The sequence below is a fragment of the Dipodomys ordii genome, unplaced genomic scaffold (genome assembly GCF_000151885.1).
Source record: "Dipodomys ordii isolate 6190 unplaced genomic scaffold, Dord_2.0 Scaffold220, whole genome shotgun sequence".
Lineage (NCBI taxonomy): Eukaryota > Metazoa > Chordata > Mammalia > Rodentia > Heteromyidae > Dipodomys > Dipodomys ordii.
In genome coordinates, this window is record NW_012267436.1 from 801,371 (window position 1) to 823,969 (window position 22,599).

The 22,599-nt window shown below is 40.1% G+C and overlaps 1 protein-coding gene across 1 annotated transcript in view; it reads right to left on the minus strand.

Annotated features, from left to right (window-relative positions):
- Positions 1 to 2,222: 2,222 nt before the first annotated feature.
- The window catches only part of Exoc6b (exocyst complex component 6B), a 546,892-nt gene continuing 526,515 nt past the window's right edge, over positions 2,223 to 22,599 (minus strand). Inside the window, exons 21-22 of the mRNA XM_013035762.1 lie at positions 10,153 to 10,265; positions 2,223 to 5,647 (exon numbers count right to left, since the gene is read on the minus strand). Of these exons, the coding sequence (XP_012891216.1) occupies positions 5,521 to 5,647; positions 10,153 to 10,265 (240 nt within the window). The 3' untranslated portion in view covers positions 2,223 to 5,520. The remainder of the gene's footprint in view (positions 5,648 to 10,152; positions 10,266 to 22,599) is intronic.

Sequence of the window (22,599 nt, forward strand, 5' to 3'; positions counted from 1 at the left end):
TGGCTTGGGCCTGGAAGGTACACTTAGTAGTGGGTTCAGACTGGGAGGGGACCGGTGTCTTGGATCCAATTCTGGGCCCACAAGCCTGCCCCCACCTTGAGGGAACAGGAGCTTCACTCCTGTCTGGAAGCTGCTGTGGGCTGGCAATGGAAGGGGTGCCCCTGGAGAGGCCCCCATTACCATCACAACGCTGATGTCAGACCCCACAAAGCAGCTGGGGCCCCAAATGCTGGGTAACCCTAACCCCAGCAGCGATTGAAACAGATAGAGGGGGAACTCTCCCACACAATGCCCTGGCCCTCACTTCTCTCCTCCTCCTCCTAGCACTTCCTCAAGAGCCTTTGTCTTCTGGTCCCTTGGGCTTAGAGGCTCTCTCATTCCCCACAGAATGCTGCCCATTAAACCCAAAATGAGGACTCTGGGGAAAGGGTCTGGCATTTTCTCTCTGTCTCCTCTTATCTCCCAGGCACTATTCCCCACCCTCACCTGCCAGGTAAGCAGATAAGAAACTCGGCTGTGAGAAAAGAGACCAGCTGATGACTGCTTCTCATCCTTTCCTGGGGTTGTGTTTCCCTTCTGAGCACACCACAGGAACTGCTAACCCCCCTGTCTGGTTATAAGACCTTGGAGTAGAAGTTGCGGCAGGCTGTGTTCAAAGGCTGGAAACTGGTCTGTACTGACTCTCATTTGTCATCTCCCCAAAGAGCTAAGATAAAGATAAACTCTGTATTTCAGGAGTGCAGAGTTCCTGCAAGGAGTAGTAGCTGTACTGGTCTTTTGGTATGACCTGGGTTTCCAGTGGGGTCTCCTAGAAAAGGTGGGTGACAGAGTAACAGATTTTGAAAATCTACTTGAACTATAGGAGGCTGGAAAAGGAGGTATCTTTTCAGAACTTGTCTCTTCTTCATAGGGGGAGTTACATGTCAAAGTATTTCAGTCAGTATTTTAGACACAGATCTTCTGTAGGCATTGATGAAAGCCAAAAATCTCCTTTCCAGAAAAAAAAATGGGTGAATGAAAGCCTGTGTGTACATATGTATAATATACATGCCCACATTTTAAGGGTTTCTGTGCCCTGGTTAAGAATTTCTGAATTCTAGGAGGTATAAGGAGGCACTAAAGTGACAGCAAAGAAGGCTCCTTGGTGTGCTGAGGGGCAAGTTCTCCTCAGAGGACTGGCTTTACTCAGAGAGAGGAAGCTGGCAGTCTGACTGGGAAGGGTTGTCCCTGTTTTCTTATTCAGTGGTTTGAGGCGCACTGTCCTGACAATTCTGCACTGGCTTTGGGGTATGGAAGCCAGAAGGCAGGGCAGTTCTGGACACACCTGCCCAATATTCAGTGATGAGGTGTGTTTTAGAACTGGAGGGAAGAGCCCTCTAACAGTGCATGTGCTATGGTTTAGGACTGGCTAAGCATTTCAACTGGCTAAGCATTTTACAACATTTCTGTAAAGTAGGGACTGGCATTCTATTTTCACTGGTGAGGATCCCAAGATTTAGGGAGTTAGCTAATTGTTCCAGGTCATCTAGTACTGCGGCAGCACTGCAGCGATGAAACCCCAGGTCACTCTGGCAGTAGACACCACTGCAGGAGTCAGGCTTGTTACTGAAGACATTCCTTTCAGCCTGAGGGGCCAAGCAGGCTGGCCATTGCTACTAGGACATTTCTAACCATGGTTCCAGATGTGCAGTCTCACTATTCTCTCAGCACATCCCAGGCTTGAGCCAACCTTGCCTACTAAAGTTACCTGCATGGCAAATACACCCATAACCGTATAATTTATTCAAGGCCTAGCTAATGAACACCCTGCTTTCTCTGTGCTGCCTTCCCTAATCTGGGATGTCTGCTGCTCTTGCACTGAGCTCTTAAACAGGCTAATCTCTCTGCCTGCTGTAGGCTGGCTTTACTCTAGATAATACTACATCATTCCATCTTCACTGGGAACCTTTCCACACAGGGCTGGCATTCAAATCACTTTGGACCCCATATTTCCCAGCCCAATACTTTACAGATCAGACATTTCACAAGTTAGTCCTGTGATGATGATGGTGCCAGTGTCAATGATACAAACAGTAAAACCTAATCCTGTGGCTAGGGATATTTCTAAGGCCACAAGCATGGCTCCTTGTCCTGTGTGGCAGCAGGAATTCTCTACACTAGGCTCTAGCCTGCTCTAGTCCTCAGTCCTGCTGAGTGGGGACACAATGTCTGCCATCTACTGTCTGTCACCAACCACAGCTACACTGTGTAAAGGGATGAAAGAACAAAACACCCATGAGACAACACTGGCTTTTGAAACAGGTATGTAGGCTCTCTTGTTTAATAGCAGTTAAAGGAGGAAAATATACAAGAAGAACAAACATGCTCTTTCCACAGAGGAGCTATCCCTCACCATGCGGCCCATCTGTTGCAGTAGCTTTACTACTGAGTTTTTTTTTTTTAGAGAAAAAGCTCCCTTTACAGTTAAAAATGGACTTTACTAAATCCTCCCCATAAATTTAACTTTGTGCAAAATAAAAAGCCATTTCTGACACAACAGTGGAAAGTAATTACAAATGCAGGCAAAGAAAAGCAAAGGAGAAAAAGAAGAAAGCTGGGCAAGGAGGGAGGGAGGGAGAAGGAGAGAAGAAAGAAAGAAGCAATGGAAACAGAGAGAGAATCCCAGAGGGGAGGCTCAGGGAGGGGGCTTCTGAAGCCTGACCCAGGGCATGCACTCGGAGACATGTGCCAATACTCCCCCAGGTCTGGGACTTGCTGAGCAAGTATGTAGAGAATCTAGAACAATTTTGAGGATCGGGAGACTGTAAGGCCTATTATGCAATGAAATTCCTGGGGCATACTCCATGGAAGCTGTATACATCCCCTTTGCCTAAAGGGACTCTGCTCATTCTAATATTCAGGTCGTGTTTGTCTATATTTCAACAGCTTCATCTAGTCTTCTCAAAGAGATTTTCCTATGAATGCTAAAACTAAGCAAGCTGCCTCTATTTAATCACTGAAGTCCAGCGGGGTCTCAGAGTCCTCAGGAACATGGACCTTCTTTTCCCAGCAACTTGACCAAAGATTCATGATGATCAGAAGACATCCATATTCCCACCCCTTTACTAAGGTCCTCCAGGGCACTTCTAGGCATGTAGGCATTTGAGGCCAGATATGAGGAGTCTGAGGGGCATAGGCACAAGTCCTCTTAACTGTTAACTCAGCTATGGCCCTACAGATAAAACTAAAAATTTCCCACTTCATTGAGTCAAAAAACATTGACATACATGGACCCTATCTTTTTATCTTCCAGGACTCCCCAACAGTTATAACTCTAATACCACTCAGAAGCAGCATGTTGTGTTTTATGTTTGTTTTGTTAGAATAGAGGCATACTGAGAGAGAAGAGCAGATACCCCAAAAAAGTACAGTCATATGAGTCTTGCACTTGAATAAGCATTCTCTTTAGCAGGACTTTTGTGCAGAAGTAGTCTCTATTCCTCCACCCTATTCCCTTTTCCTAAACAGTATGGTTCTTTGAAGGTAGAGGTTGAAGAGCAATGCAGCAATAATACCTTGAAAAAGACAAGCGTGATATTCTTTCCATTCTCTCCAGAGCATTGAAAGTTGAAGAGATTTGCTGCAAACTGAATACTAGTGAAGGAGGGGATCTTAGTTCTTTCTCAAGCAATAGGACTTCAAGTTAGTGTAATTATATCTTATCCTTTTCAACAAAATTCATGGCTGGGAGATACCATCTTGTCTTGTTACCAAAATGGTATCAAGTTTTGAGTGGCATTGCTGTTCTGTGACCCTCATCCTAAAACTCTGGGCCAGAATGAATCTTGGCAAGATTCTACAGGAACACATTTGTTGTCTCATCTCTCCAGTATCGAGGAGGTTATACAACTGTGTGCACATTCTCTTCCCCAGTGGTTGTCAAATTGTGGTAGGATATGATGTGGATAGGAGTAGGAACAAAAAAGGAAGTTCTGCTTTCCCCAGAAGCAACTCAGTAGCCAAGAAAGGTAGTGAAGGCTTCTGTGGATGAATCTCTCCTCCCGGTAATCCAAGGTGGAAATAATTGTGTGCTTGTCTCTGCTTGCTGAAGCTCATTGATATTCTTCCCAGTTGCCTTGGTTACATCCTCCTGCAGTGTCTTAGTATGTAGGTTCCTCAGACTGACCTCAAGGGAAAGTCCTTGCATGAAGTCTCAGGAGTCCATCTGCAACAATTATTATAGCCTCCAAGCTAAGCCCAGGCTCAAGAGTTTGGGGGATAGGATTACAGGCAACTGTTCTCAGACGAGGACAAAAGATGGCTTTGGGGCTCTCAGAAAAGGATGGAAGCCTTGAGCTTCAGCAGGAAGAGCTTCGTATCCAGCATACAACTCAGTAAACATTGGTTTGGCCAGAAGCAACGAGCTGTGAGCCATAGTTGGCCATCTCACTTCTTGGTGGTGGTAGATCCACCACTCCAGGTATATAGTCTACGGTGTAGAGCTAGTCATATTTCTGTTACAGATGGTGGGAAGAATGCTGTTTTGAAAACGTGAATGAACAATCCTAAGTAAGTCTCAGATTTTCTCAAAGTGTACAGGGTTATTTTCAGGCATAAGAGACTCAATTGATTTTAGTGATGTTGCTGGAGGAGGCAAGTCTAACACTCTCTGTGAGAACTTATGGCAGTAACTGTTGACCTGTGAATCAAGTGCTCTCACCATGACAGAAGGGAATGAGATGAATGAGGAGGAGCCAGGGCTCTGATTCAAACTGGCTTTCGAGATCCAGACAAATGCTCTAGGCAGAGTGAAACTCAACACTCCCAGCATGAAAAAAACCTGCAGTTCACCATGGAGTCCAAGTTTGATTGCTTCCTATTCAGCTACGTTGACCCAGAAAAATAAGCAGTAGAGGTCTTGTGTTAGATCTGGGTTAAAGAAACTGTCATCCTTGGGGGGCTGGAGTGAATCTGTCATCTTGCCATACACCCTGCTTGTTTACCACCTAGTGAAAGTCAGAAGACAGAGGAGATGGACATGTAGAATTGTGTGGTCTTTAGTGTCATTAAACAGTAATGTTTCCCAGGTCCTTTGGTGCCAGGAAGGATCAGCTTCCTCATCTATATGGTGAATGGGACACCCAAGAGCCAGGATATATTTCATTATCTTTTTGCTTACTCACCTCACTTTCCCAGCCCAATTACCTTCTCAGTTTATGTAACTCCTGGGCCTCAGATCTAAACTCTAGAGCCACAGATGGATGAAAAGTGGTTCACCACATTGAGAATGATGATGCCACCCTCCTAGGATAATACAGATAGTGTTGTAATCACTTCCCCTGAGTCCCTGCCTAGCAACATCTTATGTATTTGCTTATTCTTATGCCTCTTTTACTGTAGGGAAAGGCTATGTGAATACTGTACAGGGGTTAATAAAAAAATAATATGCTCTCTTTTGAGGAAGAATGCACAAATGCAGGAGCAGCCTGGGCTGGATCCTAGACTGAGGAAGTGCAGGCCTCTGTGGGCCTAGGCCAGCCTTCACGAGTGGTGGCTGCTGATGAGTCCTCGGAGCTGCCTGGCCACAGTGTCAATCAATTTCTGCTTGTCTCGTTCATTTTTCCGAAACTGGGCAAACACATTGTTCTTGCGGCTAGTATCCTTCATCCTAAACAGAGAAAAAAAAAAAAAGAAGGAAAGATATTTGAGGCAATATTGGAAGGAGAACTTGCAAGAGGTAAGATGGAATGATGTCTCTTAACCTCTACCCAGAATGGAACAGTTCAGACTATTACCACTGTCAGACCTGAACTTACCCACTAATTAGGGAATTGTCCCTCTGGCACCCACAGCCCTCCCAACTTCAGGTACCAACAATCAAGACCAGCTTTTCAGAGGACCTAACCTACTTATTTCTCACACTTACCTTCCCTACTTAAACCCTTTGTGTTCCAGGTACGCACCTGTTACAGGACTCAGACATGCTGCAGTTCTGTTAAGTCAAGGGATTCTTACAGAAAGTCTATGGTCCAATCAAAATTACAGGAGTCGGTTGGGTCCTTAAAAATGGTATTGGAAGGTGAAGCAGAAAAAAAATGCTCTTAAAAGAAGCAGTTCCAAGAGAACATAAATAACTGACAGCCCGTCTTTTTATTTTACTAGCTTACATTATACAAAGGAAGATGTCACAGTTACATTTCCACGTTTATAATATGTTCCAATCACTTTCACCCCCACTATCACTATGTTGCCACCGTGTATTTCTCACCAGTCTAGCCAGTTACTTGACTAAAAAAAATTGTGTGTGTGTGTGTTTTGTCTCAGGGTAAGGACTAATAGGCAGTAAAGACAGCAGCCTTGCTTTTGGCAAGGCCATCCTCTTACTTGATAAACCAGGGCTTTTAAATAAGAGAAGTCTTTGAATTCTCAAAAGTTGGCTGTATTCTCAAATCTTTGACCTTTGAATCATGGTAATGCTTCACAGATGATATATTCCTAGAGCAAAAATAATGGGCAGTTCTGGCCAATGGTGTTGTAAGATGGAAAGCCCTAACTGGGAGTATGGATTAAGAAAGTCAAGATTAGACCGAGATGGTCACTGAACTTCCAAATCTAACTAAGCCACTGTGACAGAATCCAGTAAACTGTTATTCCTATTATATGGCCCATAGGGGTGACACTGTCTAAAAAGAAATGCATTATTTGCCTGAGTTATGTAACTGTAACCCTTCTGTAATAATAAAAGCATTAAAAAAGAAAGCTCATAACCCCTTTGCATCTATGGCTCACTGCAAACCAGACCTCTGCCAATGGCTATCTCCAGTGTTAGGAGAATTATGAAGAGTATGCAGACCAGTTTCTTTCAGATTAGGATAGACCAATCTTTTTTTTTTTTTTTTTTTTGGTCCGGTCGTGGGGCCTGAACTCTGGGCCTGGGCGCTGTCCCTCAGCATTTCAGCTCAAGGCTAGCGCTCTACCACTTGAGCCATAGCAGCATTTCTGGCTTTTTTTTTCTGCTTATGTGGTGTTGAGGAATCGAACCCAGGGCCTCATGCATGCAAGGCAAGCGCTCTACCACTGAGCCACCTTCCCAGCCCTAGGCCAATCTTTACTATCCTTCCTTAGGAGCTGGCCTAGCTCTCTGACTTCACTACTTTCTGGGCTATACAGACAGGTTAGAAGAGGGAAGGGAAGGAGCCTGGAACTGGGGTATAAAGTACTCCAAGGTATATTTCCAGAGGCCTCTGGCCAACTGTGGGTCTCTCCCTCTCTCCTCACTATGGGCAATCCTTTTGCATACTGGCAGATGTCCAGCTAAGCACAAGAACCGAGATCCCACTGGGCATTTATATCTGGTATGCATGGCATGTATATTTGTCTGTGAGCGCATGTGTGTACACACACACCATCAACATATATTTATGTACACATATACACAAATATAGAATATATATATATATATATATTCCATAAAGACATTCTATGTGGCAAGGAGGTGCTGATGAGAACCACAGCTGTATAACTATGGCTGACTGTGACAGCCAAAACTAACTGAGATTTTTCTCCCTGGTCTAAGCTCCAAATAATTTTTTTCATGCTGGAATTACTCATCAAACACACTCAGAGCCACCACCCACATGTGGAGGCTTGTACTTGGCTGGGAAGAAGGAAGAGAATTGACAGGGCTTGGTTGAAAAGACGCATAAGAGTCCTCACTGCATTTTGTTTCTTAGAGCTGTCTGTAGAACTGGCTTTATTTTTAGATCATCCCAGACAAGGATTCCCTTTCCTCTGCTGGGTATGCTATAAATCTAAACAACAAAACACAAAACAAACAGAAAGAGGAAATGAAGAGAAACATTTTCTGCATTCACAGGACATGTAGTTTAATGCCCTCTGCTATGGTTAACTTTATGACTCCTTGAAGCAGTCCAGGGACAGACAGCCAGAGCTGGCTTTCAGCTCCCACAGGGAGGCTCTGTACTATGTAGGAGAAGGTAAAGAAGAGGGCAATCTCTGAGTCCTAGAGGCTAGGAGTTCTTGGCCATTAAGAATTGGCCATTAAGAATTGGAATTAGACACTGTAAAAATAAACTAAAATGCCCTGAGGGCTAATGGTGGAAAGCTGGTCATACCCAGGAATGTTCTCAAACTAAAAGTGAACTTCCCACCTCCTATCCCTTGTGCAAGCCCAGGATTCTGTTCTACTCTAGCTATGGTATCTCTCAATGACACAGGCGCCTCCTTTTCATGCTGAATGTTTTCAACAGGTATTTGCGTCTTCCTATGTCTACTTTGCTAAGATGGCCCAACTTGAAAAGGAGAGATTGTCAAGCTCAAGTGATACAACTTATGTGAGGAAATAGGAATGGGTCAGGTAAATCCCTACAAGGCTGGAAGATATGGATCTTAGTGCTATGGATGGGCTTTTTCCCTACTGTGTTGGGAATGAAACTGTTAACCCTGCTAGGGCTAAACATATAGCTTTGTTATAGGCTGGTCAGGACAATTATTTTAGCCTAGTGTTGATATACAAGACATTGGTGAGCCAGAACTTTCCGGACCAAGAGATTCTCAGGAATGAAGAGGTAAAAGACTCCTGAGAGAAGTTATGGGCTGAGAGAATCTCAGAGGCCATTTGGACCATTTAGTTACCAACTCAAAGGTTAACACGAGAACTTTGTGATTAGGGCTTGGCTTTAGCAAGGAATCTTCCTGGAGTCGTAGACTGCAGATCCCAGAGCCATGGGCCTCACCGCTACCAAGAAATTGGCACATTGATGAGGAGCTCTCTTCTTGTCAGGGTTGAATTTCAGGCCCCATACTAGAAAGCACTGAGTATGCCAGGAAGCTGAGTTGGAATAATCCTTTACCTGGTACTGATAGGGAAAAATCCCTACCACCACTACTCCCAGCCCCAAAGGAATTGGTGAGTCAAGGGTCACTCTAAGGAAGAGGCATCCAGCCAGTTGGCACAAGGCTGGTTTAGTAGATTAGTTTGTCAGGGTAAAGATGATATACAGGATAGGGATTTTAGTGTAGTCATTAATGTCAGTGAGGAAACTAGAAGGACTTGCCTCGAAGTGGTGGAAAAGGCCCAAGTAAATAATATACTTACTCTCTAGATATCCTAGAAAGGAAAGTTATTGGGAGAGAGAACCATGGGAAAGAACGTTAAAATAGAAGCAACAGTCTTTGCTATGATGTCTACATCTTAGCTTCAATTACATTTTCCTGTGTCCTGTTTACCCTCTATAGCTTATTCTTCATCTCTATCTTCTCTCCCTTGATCACAGTGCATAGTAAGAAGGACTCCTTCTGACCCTTCGAGAAAGAGAAAGTCTTCCTTAGGATCCCATACACTCTGGGTCTTGCTTCCTAGGATTTGAGACATGCTTGACTAGCCATACATGTAGACTTTTTTTTTTTTTTAACTGACTTTTAGACTAGTCTTTCCAATTGCAAGAGAAAGCTATCCTTTTATATATTGGGGTTGATCTCTGACTTTCTAGCTCTCAGCTAGATTAGCAAAAGCTAGAGCCAGGCTGCAATATATAGCAGATTCTAGCTTCTAGGCAATATATTGGTTAGCACTCAGATGCTCTAGAGGTGGGTAACCTAATTCCAGAGAAGCTGTGCAAAGCAACCTTTGCTGTCCAGTGACAGCTTTTAGGCAAGAATCAGACACCATAACATAGCATTTTTGGGACAGTCAGTATAACAAAGCTCATTCTGGCAGAGTTTGGACAGATGGAAGTATCAATAACTCTCAGGAATCCTCTGCTGGGATTCAGTGAGACTACTTCTCTGTGGTACAGCTTCATCTACCAACATATCATAAACTAGTGGAGCCAGCCTATTCAGCTTACTAAGCTAGCTTGATCTCAACTAGACTATCTTCTTTTCTTTTGTCTTCTTTAGCTACCTCATTAGACTAACAGGTAATTTTCAGTTCTGACCTGTACTTGACCTAGCTTGTTGGAGCACAAGAAACAAGAAGAGGAAATGTTGCCTGTTAAGTGCAATGACTAGAATGGCTGATAGGACCTATGGTAACTTCAAGAACAAGGATGCATCTCAAGGCATCAGAAACAGAAAATTTTTCTTCTTATACCCTCTGCTCCACCCCCAACTCCCCAGCTCCCAACACCAACCACTGGACTAGGTACTCACTTCTCAAGCAGGGTCAGAGCTGTTACTGGATTTACACGGAGGTACTTGCAGTTGGGCTGCCCATAGTCAGCAAGGTAGGTTGACCAATCCCATTGAATGAAAAGATCCAAAAGCTGTAAAATAGCCAAATCCCCATATCAGAGATTAGTCAAAACCAGGATACTAGTGATCCCAACATTCCTTTTTACCAAGTAGATAATCTATCTGGAAAGTAGAAGTAAAGAAAAGGAGAAAAATGGCTATCAATGGACTGGAATGTGGCTTAGTGGTAGAGTGCTTGCCTAGCATACATGAAGCCCTAGGTTCAATTCCTCAGTCCCACATAAACATAAAAAGCTGGAAGTGGTGCTGTGGCTTTAGTGGTAGAGTGCTAGCCTTGAGCAAAAGAAGCTCAGGGGCAGTGCCCAGGCTCTGAATTCAAGCCCTAGGACTAGCAAAAAAAAAATAAAAAGAATGGCTATCGAATATGGTGCAACTAACAAAACAAATTGGTAGTAAACAATAAGTTCTGTCATAAGCACAGTGCCATTGCTAGGACTACATGTCAGACATGAGCTCTCAGAGAAAAACTGTAAAAGAACAAAACTGGATTGATCCCAAGGGCAGAACTCTCATACTCATCACTCATTATTAATTTCACAAATGCTTGTCAAATGCCTTCCCTATGCCAAGCCCCACTCTAGGAGATCAGGTTTCGACAATGAGCAAATAAAGGTGGTTATATAGTCCAGTGCTGCAGTAAAATTTTCAACATCAGCTAATTTAATACTAACAATTGTTCATGTTCCCATATTGGTGGTCAACCCAATATCCTTTATAGCCTTTTTGTTGTTACTCCATCACAAGATGCAGTTTAGGATCAGGTAATACATTTAGTTGTCAGGTTTCCACTTTCCTTCAACAGGAAATATTTCTGCAGCCTTCTTCCTTCCTTCCTTCCTTCCTTCCTTCCTTCCTTCCTTCCTTCCTTCCTTCCTTCTTCCCTCTCTCCCTCCCTCCCTCCCTTCCTTCCTTCCTTCCTTCCTTCTTTTTCTGTCCGTTGTGGTGCCTGAACTCTGGGCCTAGGTACTACCCCTCAGCTCTTCAGCTCAAGGCTAGCGCTCTACCACTTGAGCCACAGCACCATTTCCAGCATTTTCTGTTTATGTGGTGCTGATGAATTGAACCCAGGGCCTCATGCATGCGAGGCAAGCAATCTACCACTGAGCCACCTTCCCAACCCCTCTTTTTCTTTTTTAAAAAATGATATTTACATACTAAATTACAGCTCATGGGAGATGGGAAGGGATGGGAAGGGGAAACAAAGGAGGAGGCAACATTGCTTGATAAGAAATGTCATCATTATCTTGCCCATGTAATAGTAATTCCTCTGTATGGTATTTTCACAATTAAAAAAATTGAAGGACAAAAAATTACAGCTCATTATTATTTATTCATTTTATTATGTTTATTATCATGTTTATTATAGCTGTACAAAGTGGTTTCAATTAAACATGTCCATTTATGTATACTTCTTGGTCATTGTCACCCCTTCTATTATTCTCCCTGCATCTATCCCAACCCCATTTATCTCAAGTTTCATTTTCCCCTATGTACTCTTGAATATTATACCTGTATTCACCATTCCTCTCTCCATTCACCTGCATACCACCCCTTAGTCCCTGTCCTCCAAGGATAAGACATATTTCAACTCTCTGGTGTTCACTTTGTTAAACTGTCTGTTAATTGTCTCTAACCCCGACTTATTTCACACAATATGATTTTTTTCTAGGTCATCCATTTCCCCACAAATGACATATTATTGTTCCTAATGAACACAATTTAATTAAATATAACCCTCCCCCCACTCACACACACACACACACATTTACTTGATCTATTTGTTGGTTGTAGGGCACCTGGGCTGTTTCCATAACTTCACTATTATGAATAATGCTACAGTGAACATGGGTATGCAGGTGCCTTTTTTGTATCTTGACTTACAATCTTCTGGATAAAGTGCCCAAGAGTAGTCTTCCTGCATCATAGGCTAGTTCTGGTTGTTTTTTTTTTTTTTTTTTTTGAGGAATCTCTATACTGACTTCCACAGTGGTTGTTCTAATTCACATTCCCACCAAAAATGTGTCAGGATTCCTCTTTTTCCTTGCATTCTCCCCAGTATTTATTGTTGATATTCTTGATGATAGCCATTCGGAGTGAAGTGAGAAGGAATCTCAGAACTATTTTGATTCGCATTTCCTTTATAGCCAAGGATGTTGAGCATTTCTTCATACATTTATTGGCCATCTGTACTTCTGAGAAATGTCTGTTTAGCTTCTTTGTCCATTTGATAAACATTTTAAAATATATTTAGTATCATTCCTCCACTTTTCCCTTTAGCTTAGGTTTGTCTGAAGCTTTCTACAAAGGTTCATGCTATGCATTCCTGTCCAAAGCAGCTCGTTAAGTGGTGCTGTAACCTCTTCAGTGTCACAAATGGACACATACAATGTTCATCTATACATCACAGACAAAATTAATTAATCTTTGATCAGCACCTGGAGAAGCTTACTAGTTGCAAACTAGCTTCCTGTTATTTATTTTGTTAAACTGTCTGTTAATTGTTTAAAGGTTTATACCATGGAAACCCATCCCCGCATACACCATCGTCAGTTTGATTGTGTATGTATGTGATCTTTTTGGATACATACAAATACAGTACTCCTGATTAAAATCTCTCATATTAGGCATCCAATAACGATTTTTGCTGGATCCTGGCTTTACAATAATAGTTACAAACTTATGAGGTTCTATATTCTGTCCACATTTATCAGTTATCATTCATTCTATTGCAAGGAAGTGCTCCTCTCCCCTATAAATATATTTAAACATGCATTACTGGTTTGGACTCATGGATTCCCAATCTTTTTATGGCTTATACTCATTACTATGACTACTGTTCTGATGCTCAAATTATAGGCTCATCGCACATTTACTCTGCCCCAGCTCTATAGCCAGCTATTTCTTAGTAGATTCTTCTAGTAGTATGTTATTGGAGTGTCTTTATTCACCATTGGGTGATAGTTTACAGGGAACATAGTCCTTTTAGCAGATAAGCTAGGAAAAATGTACATATGAATACACATATACGCACATATATTTTAAAAGTCATGGATCCAGCCATGTGCCAGTGGCTCATGCCTCTAATCCTAGCTACTTTCAAAGGCTGAAACCAGGAGGACATCAGTTTGAGGCAGCTGGGGCCTAAAAATGTAAGTCCATTGGTCTCCATCTCAAAGAAAGAAACTGAGTATGCTGGCATGAGCCAGTTATCTTGACCATGGTTTCAGAATTATTTGCACATACCACTATAAAACCCCTGACTCTCCAATAACACAATGCTACAAAAAAAATCAGTTCAAGATCTGTTCATAATTCTCCCTCTGAAGGGGACAATCACACATGTGCCAAATACAGTATTTGGAAACCACTTGGACCAGTCCTCCATTTTGTTAATATTGGTAACAGATTTTGTTTTCTTAAAAATTTTTTTACTTTGAAATAACTGCAGACTGACATAAAAGTTACAAAAATGTACAGCGTTTCTCTATACCTATTATGTTCACGACTTACATTGCTATGGTATAATTGTCTGAATTAGGAAATTAACATTGGTATAATATTATCAAATTACAACTTTATTCTAAGTTCACCATATTTTCCAATTAATGTAGTTTGTTTCATTTCTGGAATCCAATCACGTCTTATACATTATATTTAGTTAAAATGCTTTCTCAATGTCTTCTAAGCTGTTACACCACTTCAGTCTTATCTTTATTGTTGTTTTGTTGTTATTAAGTAATTGCACGAGGAGTTTACAATTCCAAAAGTCAAGTTATAAGCACAATGCTTTATGAACAATGCCATCCCTTTCATTCATTGTTTCCCCAATTTTCATCCCCCATCCCTCCCCTGAAGTTATGTAGTTCAACTTTTATGTAATTGTAAATATTGAATATAATGGCTTGCATTTTACTCATCTTTACTCCTTCCATTCATGTACCCTCTGTTATTGCCCTCTCCTTTTCCAATTCCTGGTATTCATTTATTCAACAGTTCATTTAAGTATTTTTAAAAATGTGATTGTAAATCTGATACACAGAGGGGTTACAGTTACCTAAGTCAGGTATTCAGTACACTTTTTGAACCCCTCACCCTGCTCCGCCCCATCCCCTTTTGCCCTCACTTGTACATGTCATTTAAATTTTATCTTGTAAAATCTTGATACAGACCAGGCATTGGTAGCTCAGGTATTGGTGGGTCATACTTATAATCCTAGCTATTCAGGATCCTATTGAGGATAGGCTGAGATCTGAAGCCAGCTTGGGCAGAAAAGTCTATGAAACTCTTACCAGAAAAAAGCCAGAAGTGGAGGTGTGGCTCAAATGATAAGAGTACCATCCTTGGGCAAAAAAAGCTAAGGAAAAGCTTCTTGGCCCAGAGTTCAAGCCCTAACACTGGCAGACACACACACACACACACACACACACACACACACACACACACACACACACACACACACACACACACACACACCTTAAACCAAAACAACGAAACAACCCTCAGTATTTATGATATATTTAAATGTTTATTTTGTTAAATGTCCCTCAATTTGGGTATCTTCTCATGATTAGGTTGAGACAGAAGTTATCAAGCAGGGGAGATTTTGTCTTCCAGAGGCACAGGGGGAATTTCTGATTAGCACAAGGTTGGGGCAGTGGTAGTGATTGCATTAGTTTCTAGCAGCTAGGGACAGGGATTCTGTAAACCATCTTATAGTGCAAAGGGCAGTTCCTACAACAAAGAATTACTTTGGCTCAAAGGTACTGAGTGAGGTTCAAAGGTTAAGAGACCCTGGACTGAGGTTATTCAATTTTTGTAAAAATATCACAGAAGCGTTATTATGCCATTCAAATGTATCAAATCATGTCTATGTCTCCATTGCTAGTCATATTACCCTTGGTCATTTGGTTCAGGTGGTAGTTGATGGTGTTTCCCCATGGTAAAGTCATTACATTCCTCTTTGTAATTAATTCATTTCTTAGTGGAGATATTGTTTCAGACTATGCAAACATCCTGTTTCTCCTCAAACTTTTGTATGCCAATTTTAGTATCTATGAGTGGACCTTGTCTGCAACAATATTTACTGTGGTGTCTGACCACAGTATTTTCTATTTCCCTCATTCTTTCTGTAGTCATTAATTCAAATTCTTCTGTGAGGAAAACCACTGTTCCTTCTTCTCCTCCATTTATCTAATTATTTATATCAGTATCATCTTCTGGATATTTATTTTATTTCCTGGTTATAGTCCAATACAATCATTACTTATTTTGTTTTCAAGCTATTCCAGTGTTGGTCATTATGAATTCCTAAGATTGAATCTCCTTTGTATTTTTGACCTGCTTCTATCCTTGTATTTTTTTTTAATATGTCCTTCCTTTCTGGTACAAGAAGATGCTCCAAATTCATCTTTCATCATTCTCTGTCGAAGATTTGGAATGAATAATTTATCCAAGGTACCTTGGTTCTTTCTATTAGACAAAGATATTTGGAAAACAAGATCTGAAGCAGGGTGCCAGTGGCTCACGCCTGTAATCCTAGCTACTCAGGAGGCTGAGATCTGAGGACCTGAAGAGGACTAATCCAAGAATTTTTTATTTCCAATTAATCAGCTCAAGTGGTTGAATTCCAACTCAGTAAAAAAGCTAAATAAGAATATGAGGTCCTAAGTGCCAGTACCAGCATGTATTGATGCATGCTCACATACAAGAAAACAAGATCTTAGCACTTAGCATGCTCGTTTCTACTACGTAGTATGCAGTCAGGTCCTCTGAATGGATAGAACTAAAGAAAATACATATGTATACTAAGTCTTGCTTACATTTATATTTATTTTTGAATCTATTGTACATGTATATTAAAATCATGAATTCATACTGGTATCTTCAATGCAATGCAGGGTAGAGGGTTAATTCTGGCCTCTTGATTTTTTCTTTACTTATCCTTTCTTTCACTGACAGTAAAAAAAAAAAAAACCTCTACATATAGTTGACTGGTGAATCCTAGTAGAAAGTAGTTTCTCAGTTGCTAACTTGAATCACTTCAAGAAATAAATTTGTTAACTAGAATATGCTATTCATTTTTCCCATTATCTTTACAGATTCTAGGCAAAATAAGGTTCTTTTTCAAAGCCTTTTCAACTTAGAAACGTTCATTTTTCACTGTTTTTGTTTCACTTGGATTCCCCACATTCTGGTTAATTTAGAGGTAGATATATAACAAGAATATAGAAAGAAACATCACTTTCTCTTCATATTAACTAACTCATTTCCCTTCCCTGGCTTCTTTCTACATCTTTCTCATTTTCTTCTGGCAGGTAAACAATCTAGTTTAAATTACCTACCTTTTATTCATTTTGCACAAATGAGTAGATACATGTGGCTTTTTCCCCCTCTCATAGCTTCCTCTTTCTCACTTGAAGAGCATCTTATAGCTACTCTTTTGCATTTTTCCCACATAATAGCATATCTCATAACTCTTCCTCTAGAAGCCTATTCATTAGTGATCATATTCTCAATTTATTCATACAATTATGGATTTTTTGTGGTGGTACTGGGGTTTAAACTCAGAGTCATGCATTTGCTAGGTACACATTCTACTGTTGAGCCATACCTCCATCTATTTTTTTTAAAACTTGATAAGAAGTCATTTTCAACAGACAGACGAGATACTATATTTTGGAGGCACTTCATTGTTCAACTAAGGGAATAAGAGAGTGTGGCTATTTACAGAAGGACGTTGTTAGAGCTAATTTGATCAAAAGCAAACATAACCAGTCATTATACAAGTCTGTGTTTGAGATGAAAGCTTTAATGACTGGTTGAGTTTGCTTTTGATCAAATTAGCACTAATATTTACCAATATGTCCTTCTGTAAATAGCCATACTTTTTTATTTCCTTCATATATAATAGCATAACAAATGCAAAATTCCAAGAAAGACTTCCAGGAAGAGATATCATTTAACATAAAGTAGGACTCTGTGGCTCTTTGGTGGTAGTGTATATTAAAATGCAACATTTCCAGTAGAAAATATACAAATAATTAGATATATGAGTTGCTCATAGCTAAAGCAGAAGAAGGAAATCTTCAAGTAAAACATACAGGCTAATATTCAAGCAATCTCTTGTGAAGATGTCTTAATACCTCTAGGTTAGGAAATACTACTCAAAGAACTCAGATAGTAAAGGTGAAAAGCATGGTGGAAGATGAATATTCACTAACTTCTGTTGGCTACTATACCACTTCATATCATGCCTCATCACAAGTATAGAGAATTGTTGGAAACATATTGTCTTCATTAATAATTATTTATTTGTGTGTGTGTGTGTGTGTGTGTGTGTGTGTGTGTGTGTGTGTGAGTGTGTGTTATTGGGAATTGAATTAAGGACCTTGTGCATGCTAGGCAAGTACTTAACTATTTGAGCTATGTGCCCAGCCCTTTTGGTTATATTTGATTTTTGGGACAGGGTCTGGCTTACTTTTTCTGGACCAGCCTCAAACTTGAGATTCTCTTTTTTTTTTTTGCTGGGATTACAAACATATCCAATATGCTGACCTTCCATTGCTAAACTTTGAGATTTATACCTCATCTCCTAGGAAGATTGGGATCTCTCCAAAGATGAGAATTATGTTTTGTTTGTATGATTCCTCCATAGCATGGCCGAGTAGAGGGCTAGATTCTCAGTACGTAGTTAGTTAGCAAACACATATTAAATGGAACCATGGGAGTTAACATTTTGTAACAACAATATCTGTTAGATGGTTGCCAGACAAATCATTTGTTCCTCACAACAAGTATCTCAAATGGGTCAAACCTAGAGTCCTCTGGAGCAGTACCAGAGGGAAGTTTTAGGAGGAATAAGAAAACATCAAACAGGAGAGATGCTACCTATGGCAGGTGAAGAAGAGTCTACATTATAGATACTTAACTTGAAGGTTCCAAGGAAAGATACCTATGAGTAGTGAAGAGTAGCCTAGCACATATTTAGTCATTTCTAGGCTGGCTCTTCTGTTCAACACAGGGCCCACCTCATATTTAGGGATCCTCTTCTTCCCAAAATGGCTACAAAGATCCCATGGGGAACAGAGGATGCTAAGAACTAATATAGGCTCAGTCAGAAGCAGATAAAGAAGACACACTGACACCAGCTGCACCCTGCTTTCTCTAGAGGTGATTTTCTTTACCTGATTTTTCTTGAATGGACACACTGAATCCTGTAGCAAATTGTGCTCCCAAACTGGGTTTGTCCTTTAAGGAAAATGAATTTGTACTTTATAGACATTCAAAAATTGTCATGATAAACAGGACTGAGGACAAAATGACTTCAAGTAACAGTAACATGTGTCTCTGGGATATTTAACATATAATCCAGCAAGAGTACTACTATACTACCTCTTCAGAACATGACCACTACATAAAAGTACAGTCTGCTTACTCAAGAGAATAGTAATGGGACACTAAGCCAGAAGTTTTTGTCCATTCTTGATATTGGTGAACCTACTCACAGCATTCTAGGTGATTTTTCATAATCTAATCTATGAACCATAGGTACCTTTTTAAGAGGCAGTAGAATCAGCAGTCACAGGCTAAGGGTGTCCTGATTGACCATGTGATCCCAGTAATGCCACCAGTTCTATTTTTCAGATTGGAATCACAAAAGCTTCTATTGGTAGCTAAGGGAAGAAGAGAATGGCTATAAAAAGTTCTCTAATAAGCATAGAACTAATTGGTGATCCACTGTGTTCTCTGCCTGAGATTTCCCCTGACCCCAAAATCTTGGGACTGGTCTACTCTGATTCAAAGAGTATTTGCTTACCTTCCCCATGTCCTCAAAAATGTTTCTTGAAACAGAAATCTGGGCAAACAGTAGGAACCTGGACTTTAGCAATTATAAACTGGCTATCAACAATGTTGTCAGGTATTCTGATCCACTGCATGGGAAAAGATGATTAAGACACCTATTCCAGTTTTGTGGAATTCAGTCTGGCAAATAAACAGATGCAGAGGGACATGAGCACTCTAAGAGATACTTTCACATAGTACAAACCAAGTTCAAAAGAAAGTTTTACCTTAAGTCTGAGACACATAGATGGGAATTGACAAGGGTGAGAATGGTCAGGCAAGGAATTTGTCATGGCTGGGTTTCTCCAGAGTACTTGGGCATAAGTAGGACTAATGAAGCAAGGGATAAGTAGGCCCGCATGCTAAGTTAAGGAGACTAACTTTTAGTTGGCAGTCTTCCTTACTTGTTTGTATTAAGGCTGCTCCCTGCTTTTTTTGTTTTTTTTTTTTTTGTTTCCAGATCAGTGGATAGATGCCATAAGAAGAGGAATCAGGGGCCATGGTTAAGTGTTTTCCCTCAGTATGTTGTGATTTGTGAAAGAATCTTAGGTTATCAGAGTTTGGTACTATCTTACTAAATTGTTCACTAAACTGTCACCCACTCCTTGGCCAAAAACTGGTTAGAGACATTCCAGAAAAGAGATGATGGACCAATGAAAAGACTAACAATGTACAAAATGTCAGACTCAAAAATCTTGATCAGCTTATGCGATCTTCATGTCAGACAGCAAAGTTAGCAACAAGTTACTTACATTTGAAAAGTCAGTTCCCTAAACTTGAAATAATGAGAAAAGCTATTTGGAATATGATTTATATCCACTATTATGACTAATGTAATGAACTTTTCTGAGCATGTGTATATATATCTATATCTATATATACATATATAGTCTTAAAATGTTAATGCGATTACTATTTTATGCACATATGTATGTGTATGCACACAGGGCAGACTTTCAAAGGTAATGATACTGTTCTTTCTTAAACTGAAGTAGGGAGGAAGATGTTAATAGAAATATCTTTTTGTATTATTCAATATCAAATTAAATTTTATTAATAAATTATTATACACAAACATGAGGGGTAAGTTCTCATGATTTATTTTTACCAACAGTGGTGCTCAATCAAAAACCTTGGGCACATTGGCTGGAATTTGCAGGGATAGTTATCAAAGCTATATATAGTGGTCCAAGCCACTTTGAGGCTGAGAGAGGAAGACTGTGAGTTTGGAGGCAGTCTGGGCTCCACAGCAAGACCTAGTGCCAAAAAACAAACCAAATGAACCAAACTAAAATAAAACTAACACAAAAGCCATAACAAAAACTGTTTGAGTCCTTTAAAAAAATAAATACATAAATCAGAAAACCTTGTGAAAATTACCTCTTGCCCTATGTGGGTTGTGATTACAAATTATAACCCAATTATTTTATGATAGGCATAAGAAAACAGATAATAAAGCAAGGAAATGTCCTTATATCCTGGATAAGTTTAGAGTGAGCTAGAAACTCAGTGGTCTAAGAAAGACAGCACCAGATGACTAACTTCTTCAGACCCTTAGTTCAAGTTGATTTGAATTCTATTTTGTTTACTTATTTCAGAGACTGAAGTTTAAGTAAAATTGTAACTCTGTATTTCATTTTCCAATTTTGGAACTAACCAGGATTAATAGAAGCATTAGATAATAAGTGGTTCAGAACCAAAAGATCCTTTTTGTTTGATGTCTTCCCTCCACACACGCAAACTTTCAAAAGGGCTTTCCAGCTCTAAGACTGTACTAGTTCCCAAGAAGGCTCAGGTAGCTGGCATGTATTCTGTCTCATTTTCCTTAAATGTCGTTCCTTTCTTTTAATTTTATTTGCTAGTTATATTTTATGTGTCATTTTAATGCTAAAAATGCTTAATGTTTGTTGTGGAAGCAACGAAATCTGATAGAAAGTATTAATGGGCACAACAGTAGCCCTTGAGTCTTTCATAAGTTCAAAGCAAGGAAAAAAAATCAGAGGCTCAAAATTTTACTGTTCCACTTTTGTAAAAATACAGGCACATTTTAGGTTAGCAAAGATGGAGAATATCAAGCAAATGGACTAGTGGAAGCCAAGGAGCAGAAATAGAAGCAGCTAAGAGTGTTCAAGTGAAAAAGAAAATGGACATTTCTTGACCATTTACTATTTAACAGACACTAATCTTTTTTGTACATTTTTATTATAAAAATGCTCTTATGTATCTATTCTATGTATCTATTGTAATTAATCCCCAGGAAAATTAACAGTAAGTATCTCCATTTCACCGATGGAAAAAAAATGAATTCCCCCAAAGGATAAAAGAACAAATAGATCTGGCTTATGCCTGTAATCCTAGCTATTCAGGAGGCTGAGATCTGAGGATCATAGTTTAAGCCATTTGGGGAAGGAAAGTCCAAAAGACTATTATCTCCAATTAACTACTCCAAAGCCAGAAATGTACCTGTGACTAAGTGGTAGAGTGTGACCCTTGAACAAAAACGCTCAGGGACAGCACTCAGGCCCTGAGTTCAAGCCCCAGGATCAGCAAAACAAAAACAGCAACAACAATTAAAAACAACAACAAACATTACCACCATCAACAAAATCCAGACTGAAACAAAATTATCCTATAAGTGACACAGTCAGGACTTGAACCCAGGATAATCAGTCTGACTCTCAAACTCATTTTTTTTCTTCTGTTCCCTTTCAGGCTCTGACAAGTGCTTATTGGTTAAGTCTGAGATGTGGCATATAAAGGACAAACAGTGGAAAGGCTGCAGATGAGTCAGGTAGAGTTGGAGTATGGAAGGTCCTGACTCCAAGTCTAAGGATTAAAAAAGAAAACATTCCATGGGGATGGTACAATTTCAGTAGCAGTTTATTAAGTAAGACAAAGTTGGCAGTACAACACAGGTGAAGTTGGCCAGAAATTTTTGAGGCAGGCTCTGAGGCAGTGAGGCTAGGATGGAGTGGAATAAATGTCTAACAGGAGGACTTGAAAACTGACTGAGTGTTAGAGAAAGATAGGGAAGACTGAAAATTCATTTTATACATCAAATATATTTCATCAAAAATGTATACACCAAAATATATACATCGAAAATATTTCAAAATCAACTGCCCGCAGAGACCAACTAGTAATACAAATGAATAAATCAGGCAGGTGAAATATCATAGTGAGTGGCGAGGATCATGAAAAACTGTGGAGGACGCTATCTCACTAAAATCATCCAAATCCAGTCACTCTGTAGGCAATCAGCTTGAAACATCTTAGGTTTTGAAGCTGGATAGAAGAACATGGAGCAGACAAAAAAGGAGACTTAGATATTACCAAATGTACCTTTCATGTTCCTGTAGCTTACATCCTTTCCTTTTATCAGGATATACCAAGTTAATCCAGGAAGGTCATTATTAGTCCTGTCTTCTATCCACTAGTTGATAACATGCCTGGTGCACAAAAAGGAAATAAAGCCAATGTGTGCTGGGGAAAGTGTTTCAATTT